This window comes from Castor canadensis, chromosome 18, assembly GCF_047511655.1.
Source record: "Castor canadensis chromosome 18, mCasCan1.hap1v2, whole genome shotgun sequence".
In the NCBI taxonomy this organism is placed as follows: domain Eukaryota; kingdom Metazoa; phylum Chordata; class Mammalia; order Rodentia; family Castoridae; genus Castor; species Castor canadensis.
Genome location: NC_133403.1, coordinates 33,841,702 through 33,859,932, shown reverse-complemented (window position 1 = coordinate 33,859,932; position 18,231 = coordinate 33,841,702). Strand labels below are relative to the sequence as shown.

The window sequence follows — 18,231 nt, the reverse complement described above, 5'->3', positions numbered from 1 at the left end:
CATCCATTTACTTGTGAATGATAACATTTCATTCTTCTTTATGGCTGCATAAAATTCCATTGTGTATAAATACCACATTTTCTTAATCCATTCATCAGTAGTGGGGCATCTTGGCTGTTTCCCCGCATCCTCGCCAACACCTGTTGTTGGTGGTGTTGCTAATGATGGCTATTCTAACAGGGGTGAGGTGGAATCTTAGTGTGGTTTTAATTTACATTTCCTTTATTGCTAGAGATGGTGAGCATTTTTTCATGTGTTTTTTGGCCATTTGAGTTTCTTCTTTTGAGAAAGTTCTGTTCACTTGCCCATTTCTTTATTGGTTCATTAGTTTTGGGAGAATTTAGTTTTTTAAGTTCCCTATATATTCTGGTTATCAGTCCTTTGTCTAATGTATAGCTGGCAAATATTTTCTCCCACTCTGTGGGTGTTCTCTTCAGTTTAGAGACCATTTCTTTTGATAAACAGAAGCTTTTTAGCTTTATGAGGTCCCATTTATCTATGCTATCTGTTAGTTGCTGTGCTGCTGGAGTTTCATTGTGAATGTTCATTAGGTCTTTGGTTCAGAAAATCAAGAGTGGTATTGCTGGATCATATGGTAGATCAATGTTTAGCTTTTTAAGTAGCCTCCAAATTTTTTTCCATTGTGGTTGTACTAGTTTACATTCCCACTAGCAGTGTAAAAGGGTTACCCATTTCTGTTGAAAGGGCACCATGCAGAAATAGCTTTGACTTTGTACAGCACATGTGTTATATGCCGTAATGATCCTGCACACAGCTTAGCAGAATTCCCTAAGGCTGTCCCACCCACTGCCCATGGTGTGCATGGTCATGGATCAGACTTGACCACATCCAGTCATTCTGCAGAGAACATGTGAAGCCCCTCCTGGGTGTCAGAATGCTCCCAGGTGCTGGGGTGGAATTCCAGCATCTGACGGGGGAATGTTCCATAGGGTGTGGCACTTGGTACAGGAGAAGTTTGTACAACTGATGTGGTTACTGGGAAGCTGAAATGATCTTCTGCCTGTGAAAGCTGTCACAGAGGGAGAGTATTGAACCAACTCTCTAAACATGCTATGTTGGAGTTTTCTGGGCAGAAAAGTTGGCTAGGCAAAGAGGACTGCGGTGCATACATAGATAGCATGACTGTGTTTGGGGAGCAGAAGAGCTGACAGCTTACACACAGGGTAAGTGTGAAGGAAGAAGAAGTGAGGCTTAGCCATCACTCTAGAGAGTAGCAAGCCACTGAAATATTTAGTGAGAAGCATGAATGATATGCAGAATGGCCAAATTGTGTCTTACAAAGATCACCTTGTGGGAGAGGAGGATGGTCTGGCTATGGGAGATTACTGAGAGGTAGGAGGGTGAAAAGATTAGAGATGAACTGATGTTACCTGATGAATTTGATGCCTGGGTGAAGGAGTACAAGTCACAGGGGGCAGATTTTGTTCTAGTGTGGAAGGGAGACAGATTTGAAGCCCCATAGATGCAGGAGACAAGGCAGCCTTGGGAGGGAAAGCAGGAGAAGTGAGTTTGCCTGAAGCCTGGGGAGTGTGGAGGGCTGGTGGAACCAGGAGTGGCGATTGGAGAGTCATTGTGATACAGGCTGAGGGTGCCCAGACCCCAGAGAGACCACCAGTATCTCAGGAAGGAGGGACAAATCAGCAGAGGGAGGAGGGATTTTCAGGTGTGGGGACCCAGCGACAGTGTCAGCATGCAGAGAGAAGTCAGAAGGAGAGGAAGCTTTATTCCGTGCCTTCCTTGTATCAGTCTTGAAGTCAAGTAGCTACAAAAGGTTATACAAGAAAGAGTGCGAGTTTATAAATGAAGGCTGAATATTAAAATGTTGGCACTGAAGCCAGCAGCCTATGAAGAGACTTTCATAACAGTGGGCTGCAGGGTACCCTGAAGCAGAAGTTAGGTAAGTGAGATGACTAAGAGGGAGGGATGGTGTGGCTTCTGAATTGGAGGGAAAGGAGGAATGCCCTTAGTGTTTGAGGGTGCTGGAGAGAAGCCCACAGTGGTCGTAATGTACCTAACTTAGCTGGCCTGAATCATAAGTACAGACCTTGGGTGGCCATGGGGCAGATATTCTTACACCACAGGAATTCTACCAACTCCACATAGGAGTTGAATAGATTTACCCATTCCATTCTTGTCACAGATTCTATGGAAGTGAAACCCATCATGACCAGAAAGTTGCGGAGGCGACCAAATGATCCTGTCCCCATCCCAGACAAGAGGAGAAAACCTGCTCCTGATATCCATTTACACTGAGCTCTAATCACCTTTTTCCCTTAAGACTATTGAGTCCTTTGCTTATCATTTGATAGAGGATACCTGGCCATTGTCCTGCAGAACATGGTAGTCTTTGATGGGGAAGCACATGTAAAACAGGTGTCCAGGGGTCTGGAGTTGGCTATTTTCTAGTGGAGTCTTCAGTTGCTACTGTTTTTAATGGGAGAAATTTGTAGAAGGTGGTTGTTTAGAAGGGTGCTCTATTGGAAGTTTGACCTGGTTTTAAAACTCACTTCAAGATTCTGGGGCAACGAAAACTTGATGTGCTGTAATTTTTCTACCTGTAAAATGAGATTAGTAGTATCTGCCTTTGTGTACCTGTTACCCCACCCCTAAAATAGTGGACTGTAAATTGTTCTTAAAGAAAATGAGATCATAGTCAACATGAAGAACCTCTTTAGTCAATGAGAATGGGGCTCGTGAAGAGAGGTGTCCCTTCTGTTCCTCTTAAGGAGATAAGAAATAGCTATTTGTCCAGGGTAGTTCAGTCATTTGTCTGCCACCAGCAAAGGACCTAACTTCAGGTCTCTTCCTTTTGCTAACAGGATTTCAGTTGCTGGGGAAGACTAACTTTACCTTGTGTGTATGGAAATCATCAGATCTTTGGGATAAAAGCTCCTTATAAATTCAGGATGAGATTGTTACTTTACTGTTTGCTGTGCTCTTGATACTGTTGTAGATACTTGATGAATCTTGTTCTATTTCTCATCTTCGCGATTTGTAAGGTGAGGAGAATGCAAATTCTTTTATATACCTGGTGACCATGACATTTAGTAAGAGAATCAACTTTCCAAGAAACAAGTTATTATTGTAAAAATATCATTTAACACAGTCATGCTTTGTCAGTTCTGAAATACCAGCCTTATTTTGTTGATTTGTTTCCATGGAAACCATACTTTTCAGACACATTCCTTTAACTCTGAACACCTCAGCTAAACTATTTGTTAACAGATGAGCAGATCATGGAGGATCTAAGAACATTAAATAAGGTATGGTTTGATTTTTTCTGATTTATTTGAAAGCTCAGGCTTGACATGGTTTTCTTCCTTACTTTGTTCACGTCACTTGTTAAAACACTGACACACTGACACTTTAAGTTGCATCCAAAATGATTTTCTCTAAGATTATTTTGTTGTTCTTTCTACAGCTTAAGTCACCCAAGAGACCAGGTAAGTGCACAGTGTTGTTGGCATTTGCACAGTCTTTGTGTCGTGTTGTTGGAAAAGCATGTGAATACCTGTCAGGGAATTGTTGCAATTTTCAAAGTCAAATGTTCATTATGTGCCTAAAAGTAGTCATCATGAAACCTGAAGGGAGTCATGTGTACCCCCTCCCCAGGATGTTTTTGTTTTTTTTTAAACATCACTCTATTATTTTTGACATTTGATTGGCTAGCTGGGGTTTTTTGCTTATTTTTTGTTTTCTTGAGACAGGGTGTCACTATGTAGCCCAAGCTGATCTTGAACTCTTGATCTTCCTGTCTGAGCCTCCCAAGTACTGGAATCACATTTGTGCCATCTTGCCCAGCTATTGATTTTGAGGATTTTTCAGTAGTACTTGCTGACTGGAGTTGAGTCTTAGGCATTAGCATTGCAGTGGTGTCCTGTGATTCCGCCCTGGTGAGGCACCCACAGGCTGCTCTGAGTTCTTAGAGAAGAGGCCAAGGCCAACTCCTTGTTCACCAGAGCAGTGCTTGAGAGGCAATGCTAGCTGCAAACTAGAACTCTGGATTGGTAATGTCTTTTATTCTAAGTACTGTGATTACTCATACATCCCTGTACCTACTGGGTTGTGGAAGAAGATCCTTCTTTCTGTAGATAATGTCCTCTTGGGGCCCCATGGTCCACAGAGAGACATGATGAAGCAGGTGTTACATGAGTAACAAGTAGCCGTACATCATTTGAACCTGTCTCAGTTCTAGAAATGAATTCATTAAGAGAGCTTCCTAATGCTTGCCTCTGGGCTTCTGATGGTCAGCAAGGTTTTCATCCTACTCCAAGTGACATTGTGCATTTGCACATTTGACCTTAACTTCCTGGGCCTCAAATTTCTCTTCTGTTCAGTGAGATTAATCATCACCTTGCCTACCTCACAGGGCTGCTTCGCAGATTAAGTTAGATGTGGCAGTGGAGAATTTTGTGGTGTGTGATGCTGATTGAGTGTCTCTTCTAAATTTGGCATCAGTATGCTGACCTCCCAGAGGAGAGGGGGGCCAGCAGGTTGTTTGCATATGCTGATCAGTAGTGGGGTAGCGGCTGTGAACAACCACAGCACCCCAACCCGAGCAACAGAGCCAGATCCCCATTGCTTAAAAAATCCTGTACAGTATGCCTGTAAAGACTTGAAGGTCAGGACTACGCCACACTGGTAGTGTTCAGCTAAAGCACGTTAGCTGGTGTGGGCTCCTGTGTTTATTACATGCTTGGTCATTTAAATGTCTGTTCTTTCAGCATCCCCATCCTCCCCTGAACACCTTCCTGCCACGCCCACAGAGTCTCCGGCCCAGAGGTTCGAGGCTCGGATAGAAGACGGCAAACTATACTACGATAAAAGATGGTAAGTTCTAGAAAACACACTGATTACTCTTAAGAGTCTCTGAGAGCCACTTGGAGGCGGGCTGGGCTGCTGTGCTAATTGTTGGTGCCCGGCTAGCTGCTCAACTTAGCATTGCTGTCCTTTTCTTTTTGGTGCTTGGGATTGAACCCAGGGCCTTGCATGTGCTAGGCAAGTGCTGTGCTGCTGAGCTGTATACACACACACACATTTTTATTTATTTATTTATTTATTTTTTGGAGACAGGGTCTCACTGTGTATATGTGTATAGCCCAGGCTGGCAGGCTGGCCTGGAGTTTACAATCCTCCTGTGTGCTGGGATTACAGTTGTGAATCACCATACTTGGTCCTAATTACGTTTTTAAATGGGACCTTATCTGTGGTACTGTGGATTAGCAGTCATTTGATGGATACCTCCATTAGGTCTCTGAAAGCAGTGTTTCCCCAAACGTGCTGCTGTTATCATGCTGATACCTTTTGTGGTGCCCCTGTCTCCCACTCTTCCCTCTCTTAACCTTACTACTGTGTGCTAACATTAACAGGTATCTGCAAGTGAAAGGATTTTGTGGTCAGATCAGATTAGGGGATGATCCTGTTAAGATAGTCTTTGGGTCCTGTGAAATGTGCTAATGTACTGCAGATTTCTACAACATTATTAGGTGTTTTTTGTGTGGCACCCTACCCTTTTCTCATGTGTCATCCTGCTGTAAAAATGTTCAGGAAACTTAACTTGGGGAAATTGTATCCTAAAATGTGATTGGTTTAGATTGAAGACCACTCGAAACCTTCAGACTGCCAACGTTTTTCATTGCAAAGGAAATGGCAAAACAATAGGAAAGAACCTTAAAAGCGCATACATTTATTCATTCAACAAACATTCACCACTTTCTTTATTAGACATTCTGGTAGGTACTAAATCACCCTGGATCCTTCCACAGCTCTTTTCGCTCTAGTACAGTATTTCTTTTTCTTTGATGTTCCTATGCAGGCAGACTCTTAGCTCAATTTGAAGCTGGCCACATGGTTACATTCTGCCTTTCCACCTGATTATATTGAGAATATTTTTCTAGGTTACTGTATAGTCACTGTAATTATCATTTGTAATGGGTATATGATAATCTTTTGAGTTTCAATATTTTTATTTAGCCAAAAGTTATAAAATTAGGGTAGTGGTTATTTTGACTTTTGAGTTTTATGTTAGTTGTATTATGTTAATTGGTTATCTTATTATTTTTGGTGTTACTGGGGTTTGAACTCAGATTCCTGCTTGCTACATAAGTGCTCTACCACTTGAGCCACACCTCCACCCTTACTTTTAGTTTATTTTTCAGATAGGGTCTTGCTTTTTGCCTGGGGCAGGCCTCAGACTGTGATCCTCCTACAGATGCCTCCTGAGCTCCACTTCCTGAGTAGCTGGGATTACAGATGTGAGCCACTGTGCCCAGCCAGTTGGTAACCTTATCATGCATAGTCATCTCTCTGTATCCATAGGGCTTGGTTCCAGGGCCCCATCAGGTACCAAAATCCGTGATGCTTAAGTCCCTTACATAAAATGGTATTGTATCTCATATTTGCATTTAACCTAAGCATGTCTTCCTGTACATTTTAAGTCATCTTTAGGTTACTTAAAATACCCATTGCGATGCAAATAGTTATTATACTGTATTGTTAAAGAAGAAAAAAGTTGATGATTAGTGTAGACACAATTTTCTTTCCAAATATTTCCAATCTGCAGTTACTTGAATGCGTAACCTACAGATCCAGAAGGCTGGCTGTTGATGTCAAAATGCTTAGATCTAGTCACACCTGAAATAAATCATTTCCACCTGCTCAGTTACAGAGTGGCACACCCAGTCATTGGAGGAGGCTTGCTTTATCTGTAAGCCTGACATTAGTGACTTCTGACCGCAGCCCCCCTCACCCCCTTTGGCTGGTCTTGGCCACTCTTTATGTACCTTAACGTTGCTCATGAGAACATATCACCGCTAGGGGGCAGGCCCTGGCTGCTTAATGCAGATGGAGTGAAATAAGATGAAAAACGTTTCTAATAATGAAAACCAAATAACCTTTAAAGATCAAGCCCACATATAAGAACCGTCTTTGAAAACGGTGAGATTTATCACTAACATTTTTATGGATCTAGGAGTCTTAAAGCCATGTGATATTTCAAACGATGTTCATTTTGTAATTGTGTTGCTTCAGATCTTCCTTTTTCTAGACTCAGTCCTTAGATTTTATGAGATGTGTCTTGAGGGTGAAAAAGCAGTAAAATAAAATCCCCCCCTTTTTTTTTTTTTTAAAGAAAGGATCCATAGTGATGGGTGTTTCATAATGTAAACAAAAGTGGTCAGGCTTGATACATCAGACGCCTAAGCAGTTTGAAAGAATTTTCACCATCTTATGTTAGCAGAAGACATTTGGAAAACAGTGTCTCTGGAAACGTTTTACTTTTCTAATCAATTTCAAGTTGCTTATTCTGCAGTTAAATATATTTTCATGATGTTGTTTCTTTTGTATTTTGTGTGTTTTTCGTCTGGCTTCAGCAGTCAGCGCTCATAGTGAGTTGTTGAAAAGTAGGCCTCGTACTTCCCTGTGTTTATTGAAAGGGGCTCCTGGAAGTCTTGGCCAAGGCCTCTCTCATCTCACTGGGCTCCTGCTGTTTGGCTTTTATGTCTTTGTCACTTCTGCCTAGCTCCATGTTTCTTCTTTGGTGGACATGGCTTGTGGCTGAGAGACCAACTGAGCCACCTTACAATCCTTCCAGTGGTGGAGTATTTTGGTAGAACAGTATTTTTGGCAAAACATGTATCATTGAGTTTTAAATGACTTCAGCAAAATGAGTGTGATTCAGGCTTCCTGTCTTGGCTGAACACTTCTCAAGCTACATTTCATTTTGAAAGATAAGCATCTTCCCTGCCTTGGTCTCCTGCCTTTAAGGTGTTTATATCATGCTTCAGGTTTGCCTCACGTTTTGATTTGGACTAATGATCTCTCAGGAAATACTGTGAAAGTAGCTGATATTTAAAAATAATGAAGTAACTAACGATGCTGGTAGACTTTTTTTTCCCTCTTCACTTAAATCTGGGGCTGCTAATGTGAATGAGAAATGAAGTCACCACTTAGATTTAACCTCCAGCTCCCAACTGACACCAAGACTGTTAACTCAAAACAGTGACTATTTCCAGCTGGAACAGGGACCCTTGAGGTTCTAGAGCCATACGTGGATTTAGTTTTGGGGGAATGAAGTGTTAATATCAGGATTCCCGGTAGTATATAGAATTTATTATTTCTTCCCTGTCCTTGATCCAGTTTTTGGACCCACCTTCTAAAGAAATTGCTTTCTTTTAAAATAGGAGTAGGAATTCTAGTTGGTTGGGTTGAATAATGAGCCCCAAGCTTTGAGAGCTTAATTGTAGGAATTCCCAGGTCAGAATTTCTATTACTAACAAAGTCAATTTGACATTAGGGCCCATTCTCTGAGGCTATTTAAAAATTATTTTTTTTTTCAACATCTGAGTTGTAGCTTGTAAAACAGGTTAATTGGCAAAAAAGAAAGATGATGCATATTTTTACTAATTAGCTCTTTTGATGTTCCTTATATTTCTAAATATATTTTGAATTCTTTGCCTGCTTTTATTCTTTAGAAATTGAAAAGTTTGATATGTTAAGGTTGTCATATACTTTTTAGTTTTATCTTTAAAAAATATCTAAATGCTTTAATTTCTGGGACTTAGCTGTTCAGAGAATTGAAATAGCTTAATAGGTTTGCTATTCTGGGATAATGGTCCTCTGAGACCATTGTGCAATACACAAGAATCCCCTGAAGGTGCTGGTGACCTGGGGGTCATTTGTTTTTAAAGTCACTGCTTCGGGAAGCATGCTGGCCAGCTCTTCTGTGGAGCAGATGGGGACCACGGTGGACATTCAGGCCACCACTGTGTGGTAAGAGACCAGAGCTGGTAGCCCAGATTGCAGTCTTTTCAGTCTGCAGTCAGATGTGTTGGCTTTGTGGGCTCTTGGCACAACTGAAGGACAGTATGTCCAGGGGTAGCTTCCTTTAACAGAAATTTCTGATATTAAGTTTATGTTTTCACCCCTCCTCATTATTAGTGGTGTTTTCCAATACCATAATGCTTTATTATTTACTTTTTTGTTGTTTGAGACAGAGTCTGGCTGGCCTTGAATTATCCTCCTGCCTCAGCCTCCCAAATAATGGGATTAGAGGTGTATGCCACCACACCAGGCTATTTACTTTTTTATATAAATAATACTATTTTAAACTTACATGCTACATTTTTATAAAATTTTAATATAGAAATGTACCCAGTCTTTTCTTGTGTGTATGCTACACATGCAGCATGTGTTCCTACAAACGCAGGGGCATAGTGGACACCTCTGTCCACTATGGCTTTTCCACTTGGCTCCATACTAAGTGCATTCCCATGCTGGCGGTGCACTTCTACCCACACCATACCGCTCTTCATTAAAGCATCTTGGAAGGAGAAGCAGAATAATGAGCCTCGTTAAGTTTTGTTTTGTTTCTCTCTCTGTTTCTCTCTGTCTGTGTCTGTCTGTCTGTCTGTCTCTCTCTCATTTTGGCAGTACTAACATTTGAATTTAGGCCCAGAGCCTTACTGGGCAGGCACTCTATCACTCAGTCATGCCTCAGCCCTTTTCGATTTGGGAGTTCTCTGAATAGGGTCACATTTATTATGCCTGTGACTGACCTGGACCCAGATCCTCTTATTAACACTTCCTGCATAGCTGAGATTATAGGTGTGTGCCACTGTACCTAGCTTTTTTATTGGTTGAGATGGGTCTTGCTAACTTGGGTGCAGTCAGGACATTCAGACTGGCTGGCTTCAAATCATACTCTTCCTACCTGCCACCTCCAGACTAACTGGGATTACAGGCATTAGCCACAGTGCCTGGCTGTTTCTTTTCTTTTTTTTTTTTGTGGTACTGGGGTTTGAGCTAAGGGCTTTGTGCTTGCTAGACAGGTGGTCTGTCACTTGAGCCTTGAGCCACATCGCCAGCCCTCTTATCTTTTTTTTTTTTTTTTTTTTGTCTTTTCTTTTTTGGTGCTGGAATCGAACCCAGGGCCTTGTTGCATGCTAGGCAAGCGCTGTACCACCGAGCTACATCCCAGCCCCTCTTATCTTTTTAATAATTCACAATCCCCATAGAATAACTAAGTCATTGTCTCTATTTTTGTTCTAACCATTACTCAAGACCTTACTGTTTATATAAAATTGTTGATTGAGATATGGGAGAGAAACCAAGGGAAGTGTTGAAGAATGTTGTTGTGAACTAATTTGACCTTTCCTCATGCATTGTATGATTTGGGCCTTGTGACATTGCCTGTTTACTATAATGAAGGTCTTCTGATCCAGTTCACCAACAAACGTGGCCAAAAGCAACTTTAAACTTCAGATCTAAGCCAGCCTCACTGTTCTAATTGCATTTATGCTTCTCTTTCTTTCAACAGTGTTTTGAGGAAGTAAATTGACTTGGAAACCTGAGTTCTCAGCTTATAAGTAGCAGCTTAAAGATACTTAGAATCTAAACTGAAAAAACCTCTCTGGGATGTCTTGGAAGTAGATTATTTCTTTATACTTGCAAAACATAATCTGCCTTCTTCCCTCAGAGAAGAAATAATAAGTTGCAATGTGTTTTGGTGAAATTTACTTTGGTGACATTTATATGAGATGGTGGATCTGTGTAGCCAGAATAATCCAAAGGTTGTGTTCTTGACTGAAGTGGGTCTGGCCCAGGCAGGGCTTCTAGCAGCAGCCAGCTGATATTTCCAACCCTTGTAACTCAGCAGCTGCTTGTTCATCAGTTGTCCCATTTGAGCTTTGCCCCAGCTTCCCTCACTTCTGACCTTGGCCTTGTCACTGGACTTCAGTTAGAAGTGGCCATGAACTACAGGCCAGGAGACAGTGCAGGGGCTGAAAGGGGAGCATCTGCCAGCCTCCTCCATTCTAGGAGCTGTCTAAGCTGTCCAGGCCATGGCAGGCCAAGTCAGGAACCCCTAGATGCAGCCAGGACATTCAGAACTTTGTCTCATTAGCATTTGCGGGTGGGGCTATTTGATGTTCTCCCTTCCCCTATCATATTTGAAGCTCTGTAGTAGCAGGGACCTTGGCCAAATGCCACAAAAAAGACCAAGAAATGTAAGTTTCAGATCCAGCAGATGAGGGCATCGTCTGGCCCAGGGACGCAGGCCCTTAAATGAGACTATGTGAAGTTCAGACTCCAAGCCCACGTTGTTCACACTGATTTAATTATATATAAATTTTTTTTGTGGTGGTGGTTTTGTTTTTGTTGTTTGATGTCCTCCTTCCTGTTTTCATGTTTGTGATTCTGTTTTCACATTTGCACTCTGTTTCTGGCAGGTACCACAAGAGCCAGGCCATCTATTTGGAGTCAAAGGACAACCAGAAATTGAGCTGTGTGATCAGCTCAGTTGGAGCCAATGAGGTAGGGACTAAAGATCCTCATGCTGATGAAAGCAAAATGTGCTCTATGGGCTGGGTGCCAGTGGCTCACACCTATAATCCTAGCTGCTTAGCAGGCAGAGATCAGGAGCCAGCCTGGGCAAATAGTTCGAGAGACCCTATCTTGAAAAACCCTTCACAAAAATAGGGCTGGTGGAGTGGCTCAAGGTGAAGGCCCTTTGTTCAAACCTCAGTACCACAAAAAAAAAAAAGAAAAAAAGAAAAAAGAAAGGAAAAATGAGCTCTGTGAAGTGTGGAAATATGACACATCTGAAATGAAAGTGTCACCAAGGAAGTATGGCATGAGTTAGCCTCTAAAGCCAGCACCTCCATGCCGGTTGCGTGGATCAGAATCACTCTTGAAAGCTCCTGCATTTGCTGGTTTGCAGCCTGGGCAGCTCTCTATTCTTGGTGCCTTGGTGAACTGCCCCAGCAGTTCTGATTTGGGAGCCATGGAGCTAGACTCCAGAAGCCAACGGAAGGCAGGTCTGTGTGGTGTCTGTCCATTTACTTACTGCTGCCTTGAAGGTGACCATCTACTGAGGATGGACCTTGCCTATGGAGCATATTCCTTTGCTTTCTTTCTTCTCTAGAACTTTCCTAAGTACTCACAGGTTTGTTTCTTGCTGTGAGGATTTAATGAGGTGCTTGACACAAGATCCAGTACTCCTGAAGTGCTCAGTAAATAGGTGCTGCTCCACTCAACTTTGGGTTCCCTGCCTGCTCTCTGCCCTCTTGAGCCTCTGAACCGTGAAGCTCATGTTTATGCCCCTGGGTACTGGTCTCGAGGCCCTCCTGCAGGATGCCGTCTAGTTGTCACATCTCCAAGCTGTGCTGGACGATGGGTGCCTGCCCTGCTACTTCTCCTCCTTCCCTTCATTAATAGCTGGATTGGCTTGATCTTTTATCAGTCCACAAATGCCTGCACAGAAATTGATTTTTACCTGTCTCCTCTCTGTAACTTATTCGTGCCAGTGCACAGTAAATCTAATGAAACTGGATTATGAAATAACTTAAGCCTCTTGTATTCACCCAGCTTCCTGAATTGAAAATGCCCTCAAATGTGACTAGTTTGCAAATGGATTGTTTACTTAGAAGTTAGAGAGGGCCTTCAAAATAAATGATCTGTGAGAGTCATCTCAAGTCCAGGCCAGAACCAGAACAGGGGACTCAACAGAGACACGTAGTCAAGGATTTTGTACCTGGTCGTGGGGGCACCTCTACAAAACATGTAGTTTCCTTGTCCTCAAATCCAACTTTAGAACCAGTGCATTATTCTTTGTGACACCTCAAGAAAAATAGAAACACATGTACAGTCCCCTGCACCCCCCCATTGAAGATTGTCATGTTTTGTCACAGTGGCGTATCAGTGAGGTCTGAGCAGGAGGTGATGATTGAACTCTTGAAGGGAAGAAAGCCCTGCAGCCCTGGTGGTGATGAGTGGTACTCCTTTCCTGCAGGTGCCCCAGCCCTAAGTGGCACTGATGCGCAGCCCTGGGCAGGTTCGGAGGGTGCTGCTGACTCTCATTCAGCCCTCCTTGGGGTCAGTTCTCAGTCTAAAATGGTTCTGCAAGATCCTTCAAAGGCTCAGCTTCATGTGAGATCTTTAACTTGCTTCATTTTTAAACCTGTGTGTTTATTTTAAAGGCTCTCTGTTGCCGAATAATCTCATCACAGAAATTGAGATGGAACTGCGCATAAGCTAGTTTAAACTGAAAAACTGAAAAACCGCACCCACCCACACTGTGTGTATGCATGAAGTGCAGACCTTTCACAGAATTTTGCTTTTGGCTTCATTGACTTGCACATTACAGAGAGCTGGGGAGAGGAAGAGGCAGGGCTGCTTTAGTGGTACTAGAAAGGGGCTTGGATGTCAGGCACCAGAATCACATGGGACAAATGATTTGGTTTTCTTGACTTTTGGTCTCTTATAAAGGGGGGCCCATGACAGATAGACAGGGCTGGTTTAAGGAGAAGCAGCCCAATGGATGGCATAGTGTCTGGCTCACAGTGGGAGCTTTGAAGCTCTTGTTCACTAGGCAGCAGGAGCTGTAGCTGTTCTTCCTCCCTGGCCATAGGGTGCCACTTACCAAGTGCTCCTGTCAGCTCTGGCAGTTCCCATGTCGTAAGGCATCACTGAGTTCTACAGAAAAACACATCTGCTCTGTGAGATGCAAGATGTCTGGCCCATGTGTGGGAAGGGAGCTGGGGAGAAGGAAGGGTGGTTGTAAGTTCTTCAACTTCCTCACCATCCGAACTGGTCTCAGCTCCCTCATGGCCATCTTTTTTTTTTTTTTTATCCTCCCCCCCCCCAGTACTGGGGTTTGAATTTAGAGCCTTATGCTTGCTAACCAGGTACTCTACCACTTGAGCCATGTCCCCAAGCCCTTTTTGCTTTTGATTATTTTTCTCATATTTTTTTCCTGGGTAGCCTGGAACACAGTCCTCCCAATTTCTGCCTCCCGAGTAGTGGGGGTTACAGATGTGAGCCACTGTACCTGACCTGGGATTTTTTTTTTATTGCTGGTGGTTTTCCTTTTCATGTTATAGGCTAAATTAGCCTTAATTTACAGGAGACCCTAGTATTGAAAGGCTAAGTAATAGGGAAGCCCTTTGGGGAAAGGAAAATCTTCCCAAATTTGATTGGGAAGTTAATGTTCATGGATATATGTATCTTGCATGTTGATAACACTGTAAGCAAACCAAATCAGAAGTCCTTACAAGTAAGGCAGAAATGGAGCCCCGGGTTGCTACGCTTCCATTTTCCTAGATGTGGGAGAGATGGCTGGGATAGATGAGTTCAGGGCTGATGTCTCTTCCTGCACAAAGGTGAGGCTTTACCATGGCCAAGGTCAAGGAAAGGTCAAGGACAGCCAAAGCCAAGGAGATGATGGAGAAGCCTCAGGAGTTGAGTTGAGTGAGATAGCCCATCCCAGCAGACCTATCTAATATAAACAGCTTAAAGTCTGGGATATTTGCCATCAGTGCGGCTAGCCTCTCATCTAGCTCCTCTGCTGTCCCCACAGATCTGGGTGAGGAAGACCAGTGACAGCACCAAGATGAGGATCTACCTAGGCCAGCTTCAGCGTGGGATCTTTGTGATCCGCCGGCGATCAGCGGCTTGACTTTCTACAGCTTTCCTCCTCCCCTGACCCTTTTTCTGGAGTGGTTTTTATTTTTGTTTTGTTTTCTTAGTAGAAAATTCTTAACTTACGAGCAGTAGCTGCTTGGCCTTGGAATGGAGAACACTGTTGTGGATTCTGCAAGGCATGTTTGTGGCTGACACTTCCATCTTTGTGTCACTCTTTCCTGCCTCGACTTCTTCCAGACATCAGTCACCATGAGACTCTTACTTTTGGGAGTATGGGGGTTTGATTTCCTTTTATTTCTTTATTTTGTGCATATATTTTGTTTCTTTTTTTAAACTCCTTTGAGTTTGAAGGGGGTGACTCTTTTTATTAATTACCTTTAGGTCTTTCTGCCATGAGGACTGAGCAGGAAATGCTCTGTATGATGCATTTCCATGTTTGAATGTGATTAGCGGATCACGTACCTGCGTCCCTTGTCGAGCCAGATTCACTGTTTCCCCAGAAGCTTGGGGCAGAGGTCCTAGCAGAAGGAGATTAATTCTCCTGGCTCTCAGCCTTCTCGGAGAAATAAATGCTTTGTGTAACATCTGGTGCATGCCATCCATTCCAGTGGCTGAACGGTGGAAATGTTTGCCCGGGAGACTGTGCATCAAAGTAAATGGGGCTGGGGGAGGTGACATTTCATATTCCTTACACGCTGAAGTTCTCATATTTTAAATGTTACTTAATGCCAATGATTTACTCCAACACGTGTGTTCTCGCTCAGGCTGGAACAAGAAGTGGTAATTTCCACAGTTGTCATTTGTAGTTCCTTTCTCTTTCCAGATCTGGGTTATCTCTTGTGAATGGGCCCTGAGTGAGGTTGATAGTTCAGTGATCACTGATCTGTAGACTCAGGCATAACACACATGTCACTTCTCCTGCTGATCCTGTTGCTACACACTGGCCATTCCATGCCAGGAAACCTTGTTGTCAGGCACAGCCCCTCGGGATCCAGCCTGCATTGGAGAGAAGGAAAGCTTTGCTGTGGTTGCTGCCAGACCTGTACTTTTCCTAACAAATGCCCACAAAACAGCCTGCCCTGTGTCCCCACTCCTCCCCTTATCCCCTAATTGGAGAAATGATTCACTGGGTGATGGCCTTCTCTATCCTCTAGGTGCCATCTTGAGCTGTGTAAAGAATTTGGGGTTAGAACAGCTGTTAGCATCTGTCCCCTTGGATTCTGTTGATATTGTCTGTTGGTGTAAGTAGCCCACTGTATGTAGGTGGCTGGCAAGTAAATCTTCTAAGCTCTGGCTTCCACAAAGATCACCCCTTCCAACTCAGAGGAAAGATTTGTACAGATCCATTTTCGTTTAATTTATACCCATTTTTGTCATTTTTTTCTGGTGTTGGAGTCTTATTTAGAAAAAGGATAAATGATGCTGTTTATCAAAAGTTGCCTGGGTGTTCTGTGTTTCTTCTTTGTCCTCCACCCCCATTGTTAGATGTTTACTACAGTGAGCCACATCTGTGGTAAGCAGAGGCCTCCTTCTCTGTGTGTCCTTGGCGGCCTTGACTTTGAGGGAGGACTTTACTTGCTGGACTTGCCTCTGGTGTGTATAACATCACTTGCCAGGCCACTTGCTTATCATTGAGTGCCCTGTGATGGAATTTTACTTAGGAATATTTAGTATGTTTTGCCATCAAAGCCTTGGAAGTTATTTTTAACTAATCACCTTCCTTGACCTCGCAAACAGTATACCAAAGTGGGTTTTATTGGAAAGGGTCATATCCACAGTCACAGGTGTTGCTGCACCTTTGTGCTTTGGTGATACCCCTGTTGATTTGAAGACTAGGGTATTGGCACAATTGCCTTTTCTCTTCTGTAACTTTTGGGAGTTGAGACCATGCTTAGACAAGGTCTCTACCCCACCACTGCCTTCTCCTCAGTGTCCTCAAAAGCCTCAGTTGTGACTCAGTGAGGTGGGGAAATGTGGGATTAAGACAGCATAGTAAATTCTGATCCTAATCTCAGAAGATTTTTGTTTTCATTACCCAGAGGTGAACCATCTTGATAGGCCTCTGTGGTGACCCAGACCTGAAGTAGCCCTGTGAGTAGATGGAGGCCCTTTTGGGAGGAACAGGTGCTTAGCTAAAGGACAGCAGATAGAGATGTCAGGATGAGAGGAGGCTGCCCTTCAGCCTGGGTGGCTATTCTCACTGCACAGGACTTTTGTCTCTCAGTAGACCCCAGCACACCAGGTGAATTCTCAGATTCAACTGTGTCCTGCAAATGACCCTTTGACCAGGTTGGTCCCAACAGTTCTGATCAAGACCCTGTACCTGTGTTTTGTCAGAGGTGACTGCCTCAAGTACAGTGTTTGCTGGGAATGTGTTTGTGTGCACCTCCTTTTCCCCAAGCCATTGTCTTTTTGAACAACTTCCAGATAGATTTCTGTAGCTGTGCCAAAGCCAGGGCCTGTCTGTTCATTTGTATACCAGTATTTATGGATGTCTTAACTACCTAACATTTTTAAGTTTTCTTTTTAAGCTTCTAACTAGGACCAGTGGAAGAGCCCAGAGGCTGATGTGCAAATCAAGCTACATGTATTTGTGCAGGAGACCCTGTGTTCAAGAATGGTGGCTTTTCTAAGTGAAATAGTAAGGTTGATTGCTTTTTTTTTTTTTTTAGCCTAATGGGAGAGTAATATTTAAAAAAATTTTTTTTTAACATTTTCTTTTAGCCTTGAATTTTTACTACTTTCCTCCTTATTTAAAAATTTCTTTCTCATCTGGGAATTTGAAATCTTGGTACTTAGTGTTATGCCAGTTTTTCCAAAGAGCTCAACCATTTTAGTATCAGAACGTGGTAAATTTGCAGCCATTTCAAGCCGGTGGGCTTTTTATGTAATGTTTTTAGCTGGTGCCATTAAATGTTCTGAGAGGTGACTGTAAAATGTAAAAAGTACAGTTTTTTTTTTTTTAATAACAATAAACTTTCAAAGAGAAACCCAACTCAAAGTCTGTTGTTCCATTGACTTGATAAGTGGTGGAAATTTATTTTTAGGTTTTCCTTCATTGATTATGGGAAGATGAAGTTGGGTAGGAAGGGATGTACTAGACATTTGCTAATTATTAGGAAAAGTTAAGTTAGAGAATGGTGTCAGAAAGCCTAATACTCAGTTTCTTAGTTTTATAAAGAGCAGTCTCAAATATAGTACACTGTGTACTTGTTGGGATGATAAAAGAATCTAACTAAACATGAGGAAATAAAATTCATCTTGGGTGGGAAACCTTCCCAGTAAACTCATGATTGAGGCTATTTTCATCTGGCATGTGACTGGAGAGGAGATCATTCCTTCGGGCATGAGAGCAGTGCCTGCCCATGTCACCCCTAAAATGATGTCTCTGCTGTTCCCTGGGTAAGTCAACAAGGGTGCCTTTTTTGTTGCTCTGTGTGACCTGCTGGTGTGCCTATGACCGAGCTGTGAAACTGCAGGATGGCCTGATTTTATGCATTAGATAACAGGGATGGGAAGTTCCTGCTTTTATATCTTATTGTAACAGAGCTTGCACACAGAAAAGTGCACAGACCTTAATTGTAGAAGTTATTGAAATGAATTAAAGTGAATGCATCCCTGTCACTAGCGTCCACATCAAGAGGTGACATTAGCAAGATGCACAAGCCCCTTAGGCTTCCTTTCAGTTTCTCCTTCCTAACTAGATTTCTGTTTTAATTACCTTAATCTTCAAGCTCTTTTACTTTTATGGTTGCTATAGTTTGAATCTGAAATGTTCCCCAAAGGCCCATA

At 42.8% G+C, this 18,231-nt stretch overlaps 1 protein-coding gene across 2 annotated transcripts in view; it reads left to right on the top strand.

Moving 5' to 3' along the window:
• The window catches only part of Suds3 (SDS3 homolog, SIN3A corepressor complex component), a 34,469-nt gene extending 17,035 nt beyond the window's left edge, over positions 1-17,434 (top strand). Inside the window, exons 7-12 of one of the 2 annotated variants that reach the window (XM_020185566.2) lie at positions 2,162-2,257; positions 3,223-3,284; positions 3,443-3,464; positions 4,746-4,851; positions 11,247-11,331; positions 14,375-17,434. In XM_020185566.2, coding sequence (XP_020041155.1) covers positions 2,162-2,257; positions 3,223-3,284; positions 3,443-3,464; positions 4,746-4,851; positions 11,247-11,331; positions 14,375-14,473 — 470 coding nt within the window. In that variant the 3' untranslated portion in view covers positions 14,474-17,434. The remainder of the gene's footprint in view (positions 1-2,161; positions 2,258-3,222; positions 3,285-3,442; positions 3,465-4,745; positions 4,852-11,246; positions 11,332-14,374) is intronic. The other variant, XM_074061097.1, reaches the window with a different exon arrangement.
• The last annotated feature ends 797 nt before the right edge of the window (positions 17,435-18,231 follow it).